The following is an 18,654-nucleotide window of genomic DNA, read 5'->3' on the forward strand; positions in this document are numbered from 1 at the left end:
CTTTCAGATTAATTCGAGGAACCCTGAACCCTTTGCCTATGTTTTACATGTTCTACATATTATCGTGTGTCATGCAATGTAGGACTCGTCTCGCACTGGTCTGGTCTTGGTCTTGATTTGGTCTCAACTTCTCAAAGTCGTGGCCTTGTCTCGGTCTCGGTACACTCTGGACTCGGGGCGGCTGTGGCTCAGAGGAGAGCAGGTCATCCACCAATCGGAAGGTCGACGGTCTGATCCCCGGCTCCCCCGGTCACATGTCGTAGTGTCCTTGAGCAAGACACTTAACACTAAATTGCTCCCGAAGGCCATTGGTGTGTGAATGAGTATTTAGATTCGATCCTGATGGGCAAAGTTGGCACCTTGCATGGCAGCCTCTGCCATCCGTGTGTGGATGTGTGTGTGAATGGGTGAATGCTGACATGAAGTGTAAAGGACTTTGAGTGGTCGGAAGACTAGAAAGGTGCTGTATAAATGCAAGTCCATTTACCATTTGGTCTTTACTTGGTCTCGGTTTAGGTGGTTTTGACTACAACACTGTAACCCAGTAGGGTCTTTAGTGAAACCCTCCCTGCCTGGGGATTCTTTCAAACTCCATGGCCTCAGTTTCTTTGGGTTTCTGTTATAAATGTGTTGTGAGATAATAACCCTGAAGACATCATCAGGGTTATTATCTCAGACTTTATAAGGCTCCCTTCAGAGCTACAGAGCTGAATTATACAACAGTTTTCACAGACTGAGTAGTACTCGGGAGTGGAGTGCTTCCCTATCAGTGGCTCCTTCATCAGTCATACTCATGCAGAAGCAAAGTGCAGCCATAATGACCCGACAACTCTTCCTGACTACTCTGCCAATACCTTTATGACAATGCAATTTGCTGCTGTAGGTCTCCACCTTATGTAATATATGTTTTTAATATTGCTGACTTCAGTAAGATTTAATGTCATGTACAGTATGTGTCCCAGTAGAGCTTCACCAAAGAGCAGAGCCTAATCCAAATCACCCCTTAATGCACGAGTCTCTCTAATTAAAATATATTTTATCAGTGTAAGCATGCAGACATATAAACATGATATAAATGTATAAAAATTAGGGCTGTCAGTGGCTTAAAATATTTAATCGCGATTCATCACATGATTGTCCATAGTTAATCGCTACTAATCGCACTTTTTTATCTGTTCAAAATGCACCTTAAAGGGAGATTTGTCAAGTATTTAATACTCTTAACAACATGGGAGTGGACAAATAAACTTGCTTTATGCAAACGTATGTATATATTTATTATTGAAAATCAATTAACAACACAAAACAATGACAAATATTGTCCAGAAACCCTCACAGGTACTGCATTTAGCATAAACAACTGTCAGTGTATCAGTGTGCTGACTTGACTATGACTTGCCCCAAACTGCATGTGATTATCATAATGTGGGCATGTCTGTAAAGGGGAGACTCGTGGGTACCCATAGAACCCATTTTCATTCACACAGCTTGATGTCAGAGGTCAAGGGACCCCTTTGAAAATGGCCATGACAGTTTTTCCTCGCCAAAATTTTGCACAAGTTTGGGGCGTTATTTAGCCTCCTTCACGACAAGCTAGTATGACATGGTTGGTACCAATGGATTCCTTCCTTTCTAGTTTCATATGATGCAAGTGTCATTACTGTAGCTTCAAAACGGGGCCAGGTACAACGTCCATTGCGTTAATGTGTTAAAGAAATTAGTGGCGTTTAAAAGAAAATAGCTACAGCCCTAATAAATATGTTTTCTTTCTGTATTTTGAAGATGTTTAAAGTGACTAGTGAAATAACCTCCACCCGTCCTCTGTCCCTCTCGTCCTCAGGCATGCACACCAGCATCAGCGAGATCCTGAAGGAGAAGAGCCTGAAGCCGTCTCGCCGCAGCCTGCCCTGCCTGGCCCAGAGTCAGACGCATCCAATCAACCTCAACCACTTCCTGTCTGTGCCTCTGAGCCCGGAGCCCAAACCAGAAGTCGAGGGTCTGAGTCAGAGCATCAGCACCTCCTGCAGCCTGCTGCCCCCGCAGACAGGTCAGTCTCACTGACGTCGTCCTGAACCCATTAAGATGCTTCAGTGTTTCAGTGGCTGCATCAGTTTGAATCACTGATGTGTGTCGATTTTAAAGTTTACCTTGGTAACTTCTTTTTTGTACTCTATTTAGATGCCTACAAGGAGGCCTTTAAAGCGAGGGTAGGCAGAACGTTGTTGGCATCATTGGGCAAAAATTCCATCATAACCTTTCAGCATATTGTAATTCAAGTGTTCTGAGAGAAAACTAGACTTCTGCACCTCCTCATGACTCTGTTTTTTAGGCTTTAAAGAACCTAGTTCGTAACGGGAGACTTTGGCCAATCACAGGTCATTTCAGAGAGAGAGCGTTCCTATTGGCTGTTCATTCAACGGAGTCGACTGTCAATCACTCGCGAACTCCGTTCAAACGGTCAAACGAGGCAGCGCTGATCAAATATGAATCAATATTCTGTTCCTGTAATGCCTATTTCTCTCCTCAAATGTTTTCCTCCGGTCTGTGAAATCTTGCAGCTGCTGTTAGGAGCACCAGAGGACACAGAGGCACATGATTTTATTCAGATTACCTGTTCAATTTATCTTTATATAGCGTCAACAGAACTTATCTCGAGACGCTTTTCATATAGAGCAGGTCCAGACCGCACTCTAGAATTTAGAGACCCAACAAGAGATCCCATAAGCATGCATTGTTATGCGACAATGGCAAGGAAAAACTCTCCTTTAGCGAGTAGAAACCTCGGCCAGAACCAGTCTCTGTGTAGGCGGACATCTGCCTCGACCGGTTGGGTTTAGGGATATAGTGACCGTTTTATAATAGTGATGCAATCTGTTTATTTTATTTTGTCTGTATGGTGTGTTTCTTCATTCTCTCCATACTCTGCACTGACTGTGTTGAATGTTATGTTCAACAGGAACAGAATTGGTTGCTACACAGATGTTCATGATGTTTGTGACATTTAAAGATCCAGTGTTTAGGATCTGGCGACATCTAGTGGCAAGGTCGCAGATTGCAACAAACTGAAACTTCTCCCGTGTGGCGAGCGTAGATGAGAACTACGGTGGCCAACATGAAAACATGAAAATGCGTAATGTCCCTATCTGTTTGTCTGTTCTGGGCTGCTGTAGAAACATGGCAGCCGGCTCATTCTAAAGTAATGAAAACACAACGATTCTTATTTTCAGGTGAAAATAAAGAAAATGTACTTATTAATATTATATTATATTTCTGCCAATAGATCCCCATAAATGCTACACACTGTTCCTTTAAGGCGTGTGCACAATATTGATTGAGCAGATTGTGATAATGCTTCAGCGGATTTAGAAAAGTCACATGTGTCTGGTGCACTTTCAGAGGCAGTGAGATCGTCTGGGGGAAAAAACTGTTGCAAGGAAACAATAAATAAGCAGTGATTTAAAATGCAAACGTGAGAGGGAAAATTCTCTGTCGTATTAATATCTTCAAGAATATTCAGAGGACATTGACAATGAGGGCTCTAGTAGCGCATGCAGCATGTTGGTATTTTCATGACCTTGAGACGCCCTTGCCCGACCCTTTGGTATTTTGTGCAGTGTGTAAAAGTGAGAAGGGAGATGCAGTTTCATGCAGATGAGGCAGCACAAGGTGAGGTGTTGCTATTTTGGTGTAAAGCGTCTCTGTCGTGCTGAAAATAGACATCTGAGGAGGAACAGGTCTGTTTTCTCTCTGAGGTCTGAGGACGGTGCAGACAGAAGGAGAGAGTGAAGGCAGACCAGCCAGCTTCCCACCTGTCTGTACACTGACAGACGGGTTTGATGGAGTGTTAACCTAAAATGTGAAATGTTTAGTTTTACTGTTATTGTACTAATTTTACTGTGTTTTCAATCATGTAACGCAGCACCTTAAACTGGAAACGTTTCGATAGATTCACATCGCATGGCTCCTTGCTGTGTGAAAACGCAGCTTGATCTCAGACTGTTTTTGGATTCTTCACGGCGTCCCGTGTAGCCCAAAGTTCTGAGTCATTTCTCAGCTCAGTTGACACTTTCATCACCAAATATAAATGGATTGTGTTGGCTTTCAGTGTGGAGGAAATTCACACTGATGTCTGAAAAATAGACACATCACCACCATCAATATTCCCCACAACTTTCTGGACTTTCTAGACTAAACCTTCTGTGCACTTTGGATATTAGTTGAACAAACTGGATGAAATTCATTTGCGTCGTTCATTCTGATGTTTAGGATTGTTTGTGGCAGGTAATAGATACATTCTTCCCCTTTTATTATAATGAAATCAACAATGGTGGATGAAGTACCTCAAAAAGCCACACTTGAGTAAAAGTACAGATATCTAACCAGGAAATGACTTTAGTAGAAGTTAAATTCACCTAATAGAATATCACTTGATTAAAAGTCTTAAAGTATCTGATATTTTCTGTACTTAAGTATCAAAAGTAATTTTCTGATATTTAATGTACTTAAGTATTGAAAGTAAAAGTACAATTAAATGCTGTTAATAAAAAAGACTTTGACATTTATGAAGTTATTCCTCTCAACATGTACACCACCTTAAAAAGGGAGGCTACATTACACTTGAAGAAAAACGAGGTCCTCACAACTTAAAGGATTTAATGAATAAAATCCACTTTTTCCTTCCCTTGTAGTCGCAAATAGCAGGATCTGACACACAGCCCGTCTGGAGTTGAGCGGAAATCAACAGAAATATAAAAACCCAAGTAAAGTACAGATATTCCCTAAAAATACTTAAATACTACCACCAAGTACACTACTGGAAAGCAATAGCAAGCAGCTGTGGTGACTTTTCACTATTCTGTAGCGATATAGTGATTCTGAAGATAATCACACTGCTCAGCTGTGATCTTTAAATAGACAGAAGATAGCAGCTTTCTCTTAATTTCAGCCTAGATCAGGGAAGATGCTGAAAAAACTAAACGGTCACAGCTAGTGATTTTACATTAAAACTAAGTTCTTTCTGTCCAAGGCCCAATAATGAGCTAACACACACTAAAACACATTGTTGTCTAGAGACACTAATTTAACTTCAGTTACTTAATGAAGCTTCTAAGTCTTGACGCATCCGTGATTTAAACGAAGTGCAAAGAAAAAAGCTAATTAACCAATGCAGCTTTTTCCCCCACATATATTTGTAATAATAAAAAATGTTGGTCATTGATATTGTTGGAATAATTTCCATTTCTCACACTTGATTTCAGCACAGCAGTGTAAAAAGGCTCTGACTGTAGTCACACCAAGCTGATCTGAGACATGAGACTGGAGAAATGAGCCAAGCTGTCACACATTGAGCTGTGAAATGATACATCTCCCTGTAGCTAGAAGGTGTAAACTGTGTCCATGTCATGCAATTAAAGTGCATGTGTCATGAGATTTATACAGATGGATTGTTATACCCACTAAATCTACTTTCCTCCTCATAAAAGCAACACATACTGTACCACATACCATTAGACAATGGAAAAGCCTTCATATGCTCTGCTGCAGAAGAGCTTCTGCTCGTCAATAAGGCAGACCTTTCTTGTTTGCGGCAAAGAAAGGCAATCTGATGAGGTTTCAAAACACTGAGCTTCCAGAATAGGATTTCATAGCACAATCTGGATCGTTTGCAACATTATTTTGTTTGTGCACATCAGTGGGATGAGATTCAGAAAGGAAACACTTTCAACATCGGTGCATGGATCTGTTAAATTGCATCAAGGTGTTTCTCTCAAGCTGGCGCCCACATTTAAATCACTTGGATTTAGCTCAGATCTAATTTCAATGTTGGCAATTGGATTAAGGAAAATATTGACTCGACCAACCACAATACAGATGGGATGCTTTGTGTGGTTAGTTACCAGTTCAACAACTGTCTCATTGATGGTGCTGTGTTTGTGTGCAGCAGAAGATGGAAATGATCAGTACGTGGAGGAGTCCGAGGTGACTACGACTGAAACGAGAGCAGACGAGTCCTTCCCTCTCCAAAAGCCTGTCACACGTGCTAAATTAGAGGCCCGCACAGATTCAATTCAGGTACAACACTCCCAGTAATCCACAATTATTGGCACAAATGTTCACAATGTCACTGAGAAGCTTCAAACATCATCAGTCCTGTGTTTTGCATCTAAAATTCATATATGAAACATTGTCGCTACAGGGAAAGAGTCCAGCTCGTTCCTCTGGGCTGTTTTTCCGAGATGGGAAAAAGCGTATTGACTACATCCTGGTTTACAAGAAGTCCAGTCCACAGGTGGAAAAGAGGTGCACCTTTGAGAAGAATCTACGAGCTGAGGGTCTAATGCTGGAGAAGGAGGTAAACAAATGATTGGTTTTAGAAGACTTTTATTTCCTTGATTGATTTCTCAACTCAGTTGTCAAACTCCTGTTTCTTTTTCATCTGAAAGCCCTCGTTGACGAACAATGACATCATGTTTGTGAAAATCCACGCTCCTTGGGATTCGCTCTGCAAATACGCAGAGCAGATGAACATCCGAATGCCTTTCAGGTAACCGTAGTTAGAATAAAAAGACTCTGGAAGGTGTGAAGGTCAGTTTTATTTCAGTGGCTGGCAACTTCATCCAGTCTCTCTAACTTGTCTTTTTTTATTCTTTCAGGAAAAAATGTTATTTTACGGACTGGAAGAGCAAAACCTTGGGCAGGTAAGTAGATTTAAGGTATAGGATTTATTTCTCCGTTGCTCTCGGGGAGCAGGAAGCTGGATGCTTCAGTGCCTCTAATGAAATTTGTGAGCAGCTCAGCTGCGAGGCTTTAAAGCGAGCTGTGGATGGTGTTTTAATACTAAAGTTATCAGTGAGGAACTCAAACAGAGAAAGTTAGAGTCAGACCATCATTGATCTTTTTAACCCAAACACTGAGTGAGTATTAATTATTAATTATTAAGTCCAGAATTAATCAACCAGTTACACAAACTGCGAGTAAATAAACGCTACGTATAGAGTCTGGGATTAGATTTTTAAATTAGAAAGTCACCTCCCTGTGTGCAGCACTGATAGCAGCAAGTAGCAATAACTGGAAAGTCGTTTAAAAATCAGTGATTAAGTGCAGTTGACTGCTATGTCTGTTTATAATAATGTGATTAATTAAACTCTTCAAAAAGCACAGCATCCTGCACATCAGGCACACTGTAAGATTGGCGGTGCTTTTCTATAAAATACTTTCAGTCAAATAATAGATGGAGCTGCGCAGGCTGATTAGCATACTATTTTTAGAGAGACACACTCGCGCTTTGATGTGATGTTCAAGAGTTGTCTAAACTCTGCACAGGACTCCAAATCTCACAGGAATGCAGATAGAAACAGTCCAACAACAAATCACAGAAAGAAGTTTATATCAGCATCTTTTGTTTTGAAGACCGTTGGTTAACATACTGCATGTACATATTAATTCGGCTAAGACTACAAATCCTCTTTTGCTTTCAAGGCCCAAGTTACCTTTTCTCAACATTTTCTCAATTAAAGTTACTACGAGGAACTTTTAACTGGTTATGAAACAGTCTTATTTTAATACTGAGGCCTCTATATGACCTATATAAGCAAACAAGACCATCAGCGAGAAGATTGTCTTTTTCTATATAGTTATTCTTAATGCTCGTCATCGGTGCCACCGGGTCCAATTCCGGCGAAATCAGACAAAATCATGCGGGTTCACCAGAAAGTCCTTCACTACTGCTTTTGTCCACAGGGACCGCCAAAATCAACCCAAAATGAAAGTTCCTCGTAGTAACTTTAAGCTCTTGCTATGAGTTATGCGCATCCTACATGAACTCTTGTTGCGCTTGTGCTCTACTCACTGCTTTGAAGTGGGCAGGTGATGGCACATATTTCCATGCACCAATCAGGATTTATCCAAATCAGATTTGAATAATAATTGGAGAACAGTTGTAGGCTTGTTTATTTATGTCACTAGTCCACTGTCAATCAAGTGGTTGTGTTCCGAAACCTAACTTCCTGTGAAAACGGAAGTTTATTTTAAAAGGACACTATGCACGTAACGAGCGTATACTGACACGCCATCCCTGGTCCGTCCAAAAAGTACGCAAGTAAAGAGGGTACCCTTTGCGTCAGTCTCCGATGCCGATGGGCACTGACCAAGCGGCGGTATTTGATGAGTTGGGAGTGAGAATGTGTTGGCTGACAATATGGATAATATTGATATTGTTCTTTCACCTTTACAAACAGTATCTTATGTACAATTTAATGGTTGTGCTTGAAGGACACACACACACACACACACCTACACACACAGAGCAGACGGAGATCACACAGACAACAATCACTCGCCCACCTGTCCAACTGAGAACAAAGCCCTGTCAAGTTTAGAGGGTGAAGAGTGATCTTAGTCATTGTGAACAATGAGGACCATTAGGATTTTCTCCTGCAGTCTTTTTCTAAGCTGTTGCTCTAAAAGAGAAAAATCTATCCGAGCAGTAAATTATCTTTATGTGTTTACTAATGGTCTGCCACTAACTCACGTCCCTGTAAAGCTGAACAAATGGCCCGTGTGCAGGTGGTGACAGCTCGCTGGGTTGATATCATTACTTTCTGTACAGTCCCTGTCCCCTTCACAACAACATTCATAAAATGCTCTCTGGCTACAGTTTGTTTTCACCCCCAAAATCCCCATTTATATTCATTAAATCCATATCAGAGCACATCCTGACAAATTCGACCTCTCCAGCAAATCTGGAGAAATATTACCCAGCCAGCTGATCTTTAGCTCTAGTGATATTAATGTTGGTCCACCACTTTGGCCCAGACTGAAATATCTCCACAACTATTGGATGGATTGCCATGAAGTTTTGTATACACATTCATGGTGCCCATGGGATGAATCTTACTGACTTTGGTGATCCTCTGACGTTTTATGCGTCCGCACGGTCACAAAGTAAAGCCTCACAGAGCTGTTAGCGTGGCTGCAGACTCTTATTCTTATCTCTATTTATTAATCATGGAGGGACCTGGGGAATTAGAAATGTGTCTGGAAAGCAGGAACAGAGAGACAGACTACAATTTAGGAAATCAATGCATGCCTTTAAACTTCAACTGGTCTTAAACCATGACTAACATGAAAAAAATGTATTGTCTTTTGAGTGGGATTTAGCAAGCTGTTTCCCTGGATCGATGACTCTCAGTCTCATGAGTCACGAGCAACGTTAAAAATGGAAAAACGATAGTCTGCAGCGTGATGCCTGCAAATCGTGTGTGTGCATGTGTTAACTTGTTTTTAGTGGGTGTGTGAGGTGGTGTGAGCCTGTCAGGGTTGTGTCAGGGAGAAAGGTTAGGAACCACATCAAAGGAAACAATCTTCATGTTAATCTGCGCCGTTTAATCCTGTTTTCTCCGTGCAGCAGGTTTCATCTGAGATGTCGGCAGATCAAAAGCTGGCTTCCCAAAAATCCCATGAAGCTGGACAAAGAGGCCTTGCCTGACCTGGAGGAGACCGACTGCTACACAGCCCCCTTCAGCAGAGCACGCATGCACCAGTAAGGAGGACACGGTCACACAGAAACTCACATAATGGCAGCGTCTGTATCAGTAGTGTAATCTGATATTCATCCTGCTCCCTATCCCCACTTCCCCTCTCAGCCCTCACATCCATTCATGTCCTGAGCCCTCGACGTGGAATTTAGAAACCAGCAGTCTTGTATATTTTATAGCTTTGAGTCTGAACTCACAACGATAGCTGATCATAAATAAGATATCAAAATACGGCAGCAGATGTGCATGAAATGATTAGATTTCTCCCCCCCATGCCTTCCTGTCTTTTTTTTTTTTTTCATTTTGATGAAACATTGATGAAAGGCATCATCTAATCTCATCTATCAGTGAATCGTTTCCACTTTTCCTTTCGCTTGTCAGCCTTGATGTTTCTTTTTAAAATAACGAACAATAACTTTACACCACAAATTAATGAGTTTTGCATCAATACTGCCTCTCATTAAAAGGCTGTGACTGGATGATATTGATGTATCGTTACGTGATGAATAACTGAAGGAGTGTGCCGTTACTTTCCAGCTTCGCTATCAACAATAGAGAGACATTCTTCTCCAATTCCACCAGAAGCAGAATAGTCCATCATGCGCTGCAGCGCACCAAGTATGAGGAAGGGAAATCAAAGATAGGTAAGGCCCCACGCTTGCTACTTTCTCTTCTTGCTCCTCGCGTACTAAACATTATTCCTAGCAGAGTCACATTAGTGTCGAGGGATTCCCATTCTCATTTATATGTAATAATGTACAAGTATCCATCATGGTGACCTATTTAGCACAATTTATTCACTGAGAAGGGGATGGAGTCTAGAAATAAATTGTTTTTTAATGTTTGTTCCTGTTAAATGTACAGCTTTATTCACCAGCAACATTAGTATTAAACATTACAGAATCAGCCCAAAATAGTTAACCCATTTGTGCCCAAAGACTATATTTAGTATGATAGGGAAAAATGCCACAACATTTGTTCTGATTGTTCAAAAGACTTGAAATTTGGGATGGACTAGGGCTGTAAATCAATACAAATATTTAATTTGAATTAATCACATGATTGTCCATTGTTAATCACGATTAATTGCACATTTTTTATCTGTTCAAAATGTACCTTAAAGGGAGATTTGTATTTAATACTCTTATCAACATGGGAGTGGGAAAATATACTTGCTTTATGTAAATATATGTATATATTTATTATTATAAATCAATTAACAACATAAAACAATGACAAATATTGTCCTGAAACCCTCACAGGTACTGCATTTGGCATAAAAAATATGTTAAAATCATAACATGGCAAACTGCAGCCCAACAGGCAACAACAGCTGTCAGTGTGTCAGTGTGCTGACTTGACTATGACTTGCCCCAAACTGCATGAGATTATCATAAAGTGGGCATGTCTGTAAAGGGGAGACTCGTGGGTACCCATAGAACCCATTTTCATTCACATATCTTGAGGCCAGAGGTCAAGGGACCCCTTTGAAAATCGCCATGACAGTTTTTCCTCACCAAGATTTAGCATAAATTTGGAGCGTTATTTAGCCTCCTTCCCGACCAGATAGTATCCATTCCTTAAGTTTTCTAGTTCTATAGAAATGGAAATTAGTGGCGTTGAAACGAATTTGCGTTAACGCGCTATACGCCATAGTCGACATATAAACACTAAAATTGTGTTTTTTAAATGTTTTCTATATGAAATATTTCTAACACTTCATATGTGTGCATATATTTGATATTCAACTTGTTATGAGTTCATAGATACCAAATACTTGATTGTGCTCCTTGTAGTTTCTGAGAAACAGACATTTTCTTATCATACTATATCTAGTATTTGGACACATGGGACTACTGTTTTTTCTATAAAACAGTAGTCCCATGTGTCCACATACTAGATCTAGTATTTGGACACATGGGACTACTGTTTTTTTTATAAAACAGTAGTCCCATGTGTCCACATAATAGATACAGTATGATAAGAAAAACCCACTTTTCAACTAAATGGTTTGACCGTTATTGAAAATTTCTTCATTTTTGTGCACGGGCAAATCCATAAATTAAACATTTCAGTTGCGGGCAAAAATGAGTTAATGCCAATTAGTGGAAAAGGAACAAAAGACAATAATTCTGTCTGTATAGTTTTCCTGCCGGATGGTTTGTGTTTATTATGCCACTACTAAAACCATCAGAGTCACCAGTGAAAGAGTCTGTCTAGATTTAGCTGTTAATTTGGCTTCATGCAGAGATAGTAGCGTTTGTGTGGGGAATTATGCCTTTGTTTGTTGTTTTGCTGTGGGATAATTAAAATGTGCTGCTGCTGAGCTGTTGGTGTCGTCCAACTTGCGGCTGATCCCTCCTCTCCTTCTGGCTGTTGTTTTTTGGTATCGACAGTTACCAAACCGCCCGTCCACTCCCACATCTACTATCTTGTCTGACTGCCGCCGACATGTTTTGCTGATTAGAGTTTGGCCTTGAAGGGTTGGAACGGATTTCACATTCATATTTTAATACTGTTGACCACTCTACTTTCCAACAAATAAGATCAGCTCCGCAACAACAGTGGAAAATCCTTCTCAAATCCACCCCTCCCTGCTGCTGTTCTCACTATCTATAGTCTGAGTCAGGGGATGACAATGGAAATGAATGCACTATTGTACTGTGAAAAACAACATTTCATTCATTACTGCTGCATATGGTACACTACCTGCAGCCAATTCAGTCAGTTTATTGTGAGTGAGTGATTTTACACCAAGTAATTATGGTAAATATGGTTAATTGCAGGTGTTTGCAGCTATTTAAACATCTAACCTGAGTGTTTTACGCCTCTAATGTGCTTGTCTAATGCAGCTTGTCAGTTACACAATGCAGTAAATTGTAATGACTGTGGATAAGTGGGTTTAATGAATCTTTCATTGGACCCCTCTCTCATTCGTTATGCTTTTCAAGCTGCATCCTTTGACCTGACATCATGGTTTATTGTTCTGCAGGTATCACCCGGTTATTGGGCAACAACACATATGAGGCTGCATTTCCTCCTCATGAGGTGAGAAGATGTTTAATTGTGCTGAAAAGCCGTAGAGACTCACACATTGTCAAAGTGTAAAATTCCTCCTGTAATGAAGAGTTCCCTTCTCTTTGTCTCATCAGGGAGGTTACAAGAGCAGACACCCAATTAAGACGCACGGCGCCCAGAACCACAGGCATCTCCTGTATGAGCGCTGGGCCCGCTGGGGAATCTGGTACAAATACCAGCCTCTGGACCTCATCAGGTAAGAAACACAGAGCTGTTTTTGGACACTTATATGAGCTCTAGTGTACTGGTTATGACCCTCAATCTGTTTTTGTTTACATCCATAATGTGTTGTTTAAATAGAGCATACAGTAGAGTTGTTCATCTCCCTGTTTAAAGTACACGCCTATAAAGATATCCAGGTTTCTGATCACAGTCTGTTGTCTGAACTGGCTTGTTTATCGTCCCCTGATATCCCCGTGTGTCTGATATTTCTGAACTAATGTGGGTGAATCCACACTGTTGTGTTTAAGCACTGTCTTCTCATAAGACTGACAAGGAATGGTTCGACGTTTTGGAAAATATACTTATTCACTTTCGTGCCAAGAGTCTGCTGAGAAGATCAATACCACTCTTGAAGTACAGAGCTGGATCCAGGAGGCGATGATATTTAAGACTGGAAACGGGAAACTACACTATATAAGTAAAACCACACAGATATTTTGAATGGTGTACAGAACAAACATGGTAATTATTGAGTTTTAGAAATGCTGGTTGGCAGATTATTTTAAAAGTTTGGACAGAGCCAGGCTACAGTAGCTGTTTCTCCCTGCTTCCAGTCTTTATGCTAAGCTAGGCTAATTGCCTCCTGAGATGATAAATTATAAATTTGTCAACCATCAGAGATTTTTATCAAACTGTTACAAAGGTAGCAACAGTTGTATTGTGGAAATGTTTCAAATAAAGAAGCAGACCTGCTTTATGGCAATATTGCATTTACAGTGGCTATAATCAATATTTTTATAATAACAATCTATCAAATGACAATGTGAAAACAATGTGAGAGCGGTCGCTCGTAGTGATGAACCTACAGAGAATTATCACCCGAATCTGCAGCTCCCCTCAGCTTTAGGCTGCATTCACACAAGATCAGGCGTTGCGGCGATTCTCTGCTGAGTTGTGCGGCAAGTCACTTTAATGGCCCATTAACTGCGACGATTAACATCTTTGTTCCCTCATGGCTGCGTTGTACAGCTCTGGACCGCCGGTTACATGATTAGCCACCATAGCCTGACGTCGGGTTGCGTTTCTCCAAAGGTTCATTCTGTTTCTACTTTCCCACCGCAGGCCAATGCGTTGTTTTTTGGCAGCCGCAGCCCAAATGCATTACCCCCATTCATATTGAATAGACAAACTTGCTCTCATTACCGCTCTCATAGTGTCATTTTCAGCTGCAGCGGGCAGCTGTTTCCAATGGATAAAGCTCTAAAAATCCACTGTACACAACCTGCTCAGCATCAAACAGCAGACAATTGCAGTTTAGCGACTAGCTGGTGAACAGAGTGGAGCAGCTGAAGAGTCAGATATTTCTGTCAGGAGTTGGTGGAGACCAAAAACAGAGCTAAAAGAGAGTAAATATTGGACAGGTGGACAGAATCACGACTCGAAATGAATGATAATGACGCAAAACGTCTGCTATTGCTGCATTCACAAGGAATCAGGCCGACAGTAGACGGCAAACCAGATATCATATTAATGGACGAAAGCAGGAGGGTAAAATTAGGTGAGGTCGGAAGAGAATACCGGTAACAGTAGACGCCATTGCCCAAAATTAAAATATTTTAACTTTTTTCCTTCCTCCGCGATGAAAAACAGCCGGATGTTATATAACTCCCTCACACAAGGAGATAGCTGTTTAAGTTTGCAATAGAATATTAAGAGATATCCGCGTTTTATAGCTACGTGCATTACTAGAACAATTACATAAAGAGGTACACACAAAATAATTTTATTTAATATATTTTATTCCATCACCATAGCAACATATCATCATACGTGTTTCATTTTGCCGTACTGCCAATCTGTTGGACTGTTTGTTGTTTTTTCCCATGATGTGTTGTCCATCTGCCGTCTGCCTGATCCGTGTGAATGCAGCATAAGTAATGAGTTCTGTGTATCAACTTTAAGGGTGATGATATGTCAATTTTGTGTTCACAACTTGTTTCCGCTGCCCCCAAGTGGCAAAAAAAAGCAGTTATTGATGTTGTTTAAAAGTTGTTGTTTTTTATCATTCTGATGAAGTTCCTTTTTTTCAGGAATTTCATTCATTGGATTGGCGTTTCAGAACATTGTTTTATAAAACAATATATACTATATTGTGATAGAAGATTGTATCCATCTTCCACCCCTATATCTTGGTTACAGAAACCTAGTGTATATTACGCCTTTTCCTGAAACCAGGAACCATTACTGGGATACTAGTATGCATGTAAACAGACTTAGGGAATATTTGCTGTCCCTCCTCATTGTTAATACAGCGTTGCATACACACTTGGGAGTTGCCTAATACAGCTAATTGCCACTGAGCTGCTTTACTGCAGCAGTTGTGAAATAAGTGTCCTGCTCAAGGACACCCTGAAAGCTGTGGTTTAGGAAGCAGATACAGTTATTGATTCATTTCCCACCACATTATACTGTGTGCCCTTTCAGCCCTGCAGCCTCCCCATCCATTAGATTACCACAACCGCCTCACAGTACTCTAACACATGGCCAAGTTTAATTAACGGTCAACACAGTTTATTGGCAAATGTTGACTGCTCTGTCTCTCCGTCTCTCTCCAGGCGGTACTTTGGTGAGAAAATCGGTCTTTACTTTGCGTGGTTGGGCTGGTACACCGGCATGTTGATCCCTGCCGCCCTGGTTGGCGTTTTTGTCTTCCTCTATGGCCTCTTCACTATGGACTCCAGCCAAGTCAGGTCAGTTCACACAATCTGCTGATATAAGATGCACAAACTCTCTTGTATTGATATAAATGTAGAATACATGTATATTCTTGGTTGTTGCTGTCATTTCCTGATTCATTGTGTCACCAGTAAAGAGATTTGTGAAGCCTACACCACCAAAATGTGTCGTATGTGCGAGAACTGTAGCACGTGGAACCTGAGCGACAGTTGTGTCTATGCAAAGGTCAGTGCAGCTCTGGTGTTCATCTGTAGTCACAACATTTCAGTATGTTTCCTTATCTCTTCTAGCGCGCTACAAACTTGTTACGAACATTTTTAGGTCCAAAAACTCTCATCACCCCATAAACTAAAGAGTTTTAAAGTTGTCTTTTGAATTAAAGTATATCATGATCACAAAGAGAAATAATGACGTATTTGAAACGATTTGAAAAGATATTGAACTAAAAATCTATATTTTAAAGGTTAGACATTTTTTTAAATACACTTTATTACTTTCTTTACTTGGCAAGAGTAAAGTAAGAAGATCAGTACCACTCTCATATGTGTCTGTTAAATATGAAGCAGCTGATTAGCTTATTTCAAAGAGCGGAAACAAGGGTTGACAGCTTTCCTGGCTTTGTCCAATGTTAAAACCACAACTTGTCATTTTTAAAGCTGTTTCTCATCAGTGTGATGTGAAAATGTTTTACCGAAAATCCGTGTGCGAATTTTCCGCATGACAACTATGCACACCAGTTCCAGTGCAAATTATTTGTGTTGCCGTGTTCCCTTTTCGTCAATGAGGCCAAATTTCTTCATAAATAGTGCCTGTGTCCACTCTATAGACAGAGAATGTCTAAGGGGATCTAATCGGACCCCAAATGTGATGCTAACGCTAGCCGTTGTGGTGGCTAGCCCTGTTCCGTGACAACATATAACATTAGCAAGTGCATATCAGCTACATTTCCATCTTCATCGTATCCCAGCTGCTGAGCGACCTCAAGCCATATATTGTCCTTTATTTGGTCGTTGAGGTAGTAGTGTTTGTCGTACATTATTGGATGTAGAGAAGGGGACGACCCATTGTTATTCTGACACAACAATAGTCCGAATAATGTCCCATTGGACCGAAAAAAGCCCATTTGACAGTCCGTTACACCAAAAACAAACAAAAATGCACACTCTCCGTGCAACAAACAGAAGCACATAAGTCAGTTTCATCAGAACATTTTATTGGTCAAACATATATTTCCTCAAACATATATTTCCTCAAACATATATTTCCGTCCGAATATTGACGGATAAAATACAATAATACAATAAAATGTTTGACCAACATTTTATTGGTCAAACATATATTTCCTCAAACATATATTTCCGTCCAAATATTTTTTCCCCCACACAAATGTCCTGCAGGGCTGTGCTAGTACTGATAAGAACCCACAAAACCAGTTTTTATAAATTTCCATGGACATTTTTCAGACAAAAATTTGTGCTTTTACACATTATTTTTTGTACAGATTAAATAAACAAGATATAACATGTTAATTGGTGAGCTTTAGAGGTGCTATTAGCCAGATTTATTACAATGGACAGAGCCAGGCTAGCTGTTTAGCTAAGCCAACTGGATGCTGTAGCTTCATATTTATCATACAGACATGAGAGTGGTTTCAATCTTCTCATCTAACTCTCGGCAAGAAAGCAAATAAGCATATTTCCCAAAATGTGAAATTATTCCTAGGAAATGTCTCATGTGAGACGATGTTGATCATCACAAAGTCCTGGCATGTATTTGACAAAAGTGAAGCTATTGAAATTGAAAATATATCAAAGTCTTGATTCAGTTTCATGCCACCATTTCAGGAAGCACATTCTCAGAGCAGCTCTTCATGTGCTTGTGTTTCTAGGTGACCCATCTGTTTGATAACGGCGGCACTGTGTTCTTCGCCATCTTCATGGCTATTTGGGGTTGGTGTTTTTTTTTTCTTGTCCCTTTCCTGACTTTGTCAACACTAGTTGTATTTCATCAACTATGTGCTTCACTTGATACAAATCCTCCTGGAATTCAAATCTATTTATACAATAGTGTGTCAGTGCTCGTGCTTCCACTCTCCACTCAGGTCCTCCAAACACATTAAGTTTTTCAGCCGAGAATTCAATACAGTAAACACTCTGCAGTGCAAATACAGAAGATCTTCACTCTGTAATACATTTGTCATCGAATATATCGTGGGTAGGTTTCTCTGATTGAGCGTCTGCTCTCACGCTCCCAGTGCTGTCCTGATGTAATTAGTCGGATAATTAAACATTTCTCCAGGGTGAGACGGTATCGTTCGCCTGTCAGCGTTATAGAATTGCACCATGATAGCGGTGTATTGCAGCTAAGGTTCCCACAGCTATAATATCTTTGTAATGTAGAGTGTGAGCAGCGTATGGCCCAGAGCCATCTATCTGCCAGCATGGTAAATAATCACCTGTGCACAGAGGGAACACTTGGCACATTGTGTTCTGGGTTTGGGCTAAATGAAGGCCAAGGAGAGCCGGAGAGCCGAGGGAGGTCCAGCCAGCCTCGCTGACTGAGGTCTGTAGCTCTGAATCCTGCATGAAGGCTTTTGGCAATGTGGACCAAAGTAACAGTACTGCACCACTGAGTGAGTGCACTCGAGCTCTGCTGTGTGCGAGCGTGTGTGTGAGATAAAGATGAAAAATTGGTTAGCCCAAGGGACCGAATGTAGGCATCTGAGAAGGCTGCGTTTCTCTCTCTTAAAACAAAAGTGGGTCAGGCTATATTAAACTTCAACATCTTTAACAGCAGTCAAAGTTGTTCTGACTGAGGATTCATATTCTGGAGCTTTTTAAGGCCACGATTCCTCTTTGTTTCCCGAATTTATCTTCATCACTGGAATCATTTACAGTAGTTTTACTGTAAATGTATTAACAAATAACACGTGTAGGGCTACAACTAAAACATTTTATTAATTAAAGCTAGAGTTGATAGTGTTCTTCAAAAACATTTTTTGTTGTATTTGTTAAAATTGTCATTACATCCCGACAGCAATCAATAGATTCAATAGAATCTAATCAATCTAATCATTTCATTCAACCCGAATGTAATGATTGCACAGATTTATTGCAGTGTAGACCTCTCTGCCTGCGTGCAC

The 18,654-nt window shown here is 40.5% G+C and overlaps 1 protein-coding gene across 3 annotated transcripts in view; it reads left to right on the forward strand.

Annotated features, from left to right (window-relative positions):
* Positions 1–18,654, forward strand: part of ano3 (anoctamin 3) — a 44,159-nt gene that overhangs the window by 13,042 nt on the left and 12,463 nt on the right. Inside the window, exons 2-13 of one of the 3 annotated variants that reach the window (XM_037768176.1) lie at positions 1,841–2,047; positions 5,942–6,072; positions 6,197–6,352; positions 6,444–6,544; positions 6,654–6,698; positions 9,410–9,541; positions 10,074–10,180; positions 12,529–12,584; positions 12,689–12,810; positions 15,392–15,526; positions 15,644–15,737; positions 17,401–17,461. In XM_037768176.1, the coding sequence (XP_037624104.1) occupies positions 1,841–2,047; positions 5,942–6,072; positions 6,197–6,352; positions 6,444–6,544; positions 6,654–6,698; positions 9,410–9,541; positions 10,074–10,180; positions 12,529–12,584; positions 12,689–12,810; positions 15,392–15,526; positions 15,644–15,737; positions 17,401–17,461 (1,347 nt within the window). Of the gene's footprint in view, positions 1–1,840; positions 2,048–5,941; positions 6,073–6,196; positions 6,353–6,443; positions 6,545–6,653; positions 6,699–9,406; positions 9,542–10,073; positions 10,181–12,528; positions 12,585–12,688; positions 12,811–15,391; positions 15,527–15,643; positions 15,738–17,400; positions 17,462–18,654 lie in introns of all 3 variants that reach the window. The other 2 variants (XM_037768175.1, XM_037768174.1) reach the window with 2 other exon arrangements.

The sequence above is a fragment of the Sebastes umbrosus genome, chromosome 4 (genome assembly GCF_015220745.1).
Source record: "Sebastes umbrosus isolate fSebUmb1 chromosome 4, fSebUmb1.pri, whole genome shotgun sequence".
Classification (NCBI taxonomy): Eukaryota; Metazoa; Chordata; class Actinopteri; order Perciformes; family Sebastidae; genus Sebastes; species Sebastes umbrosus.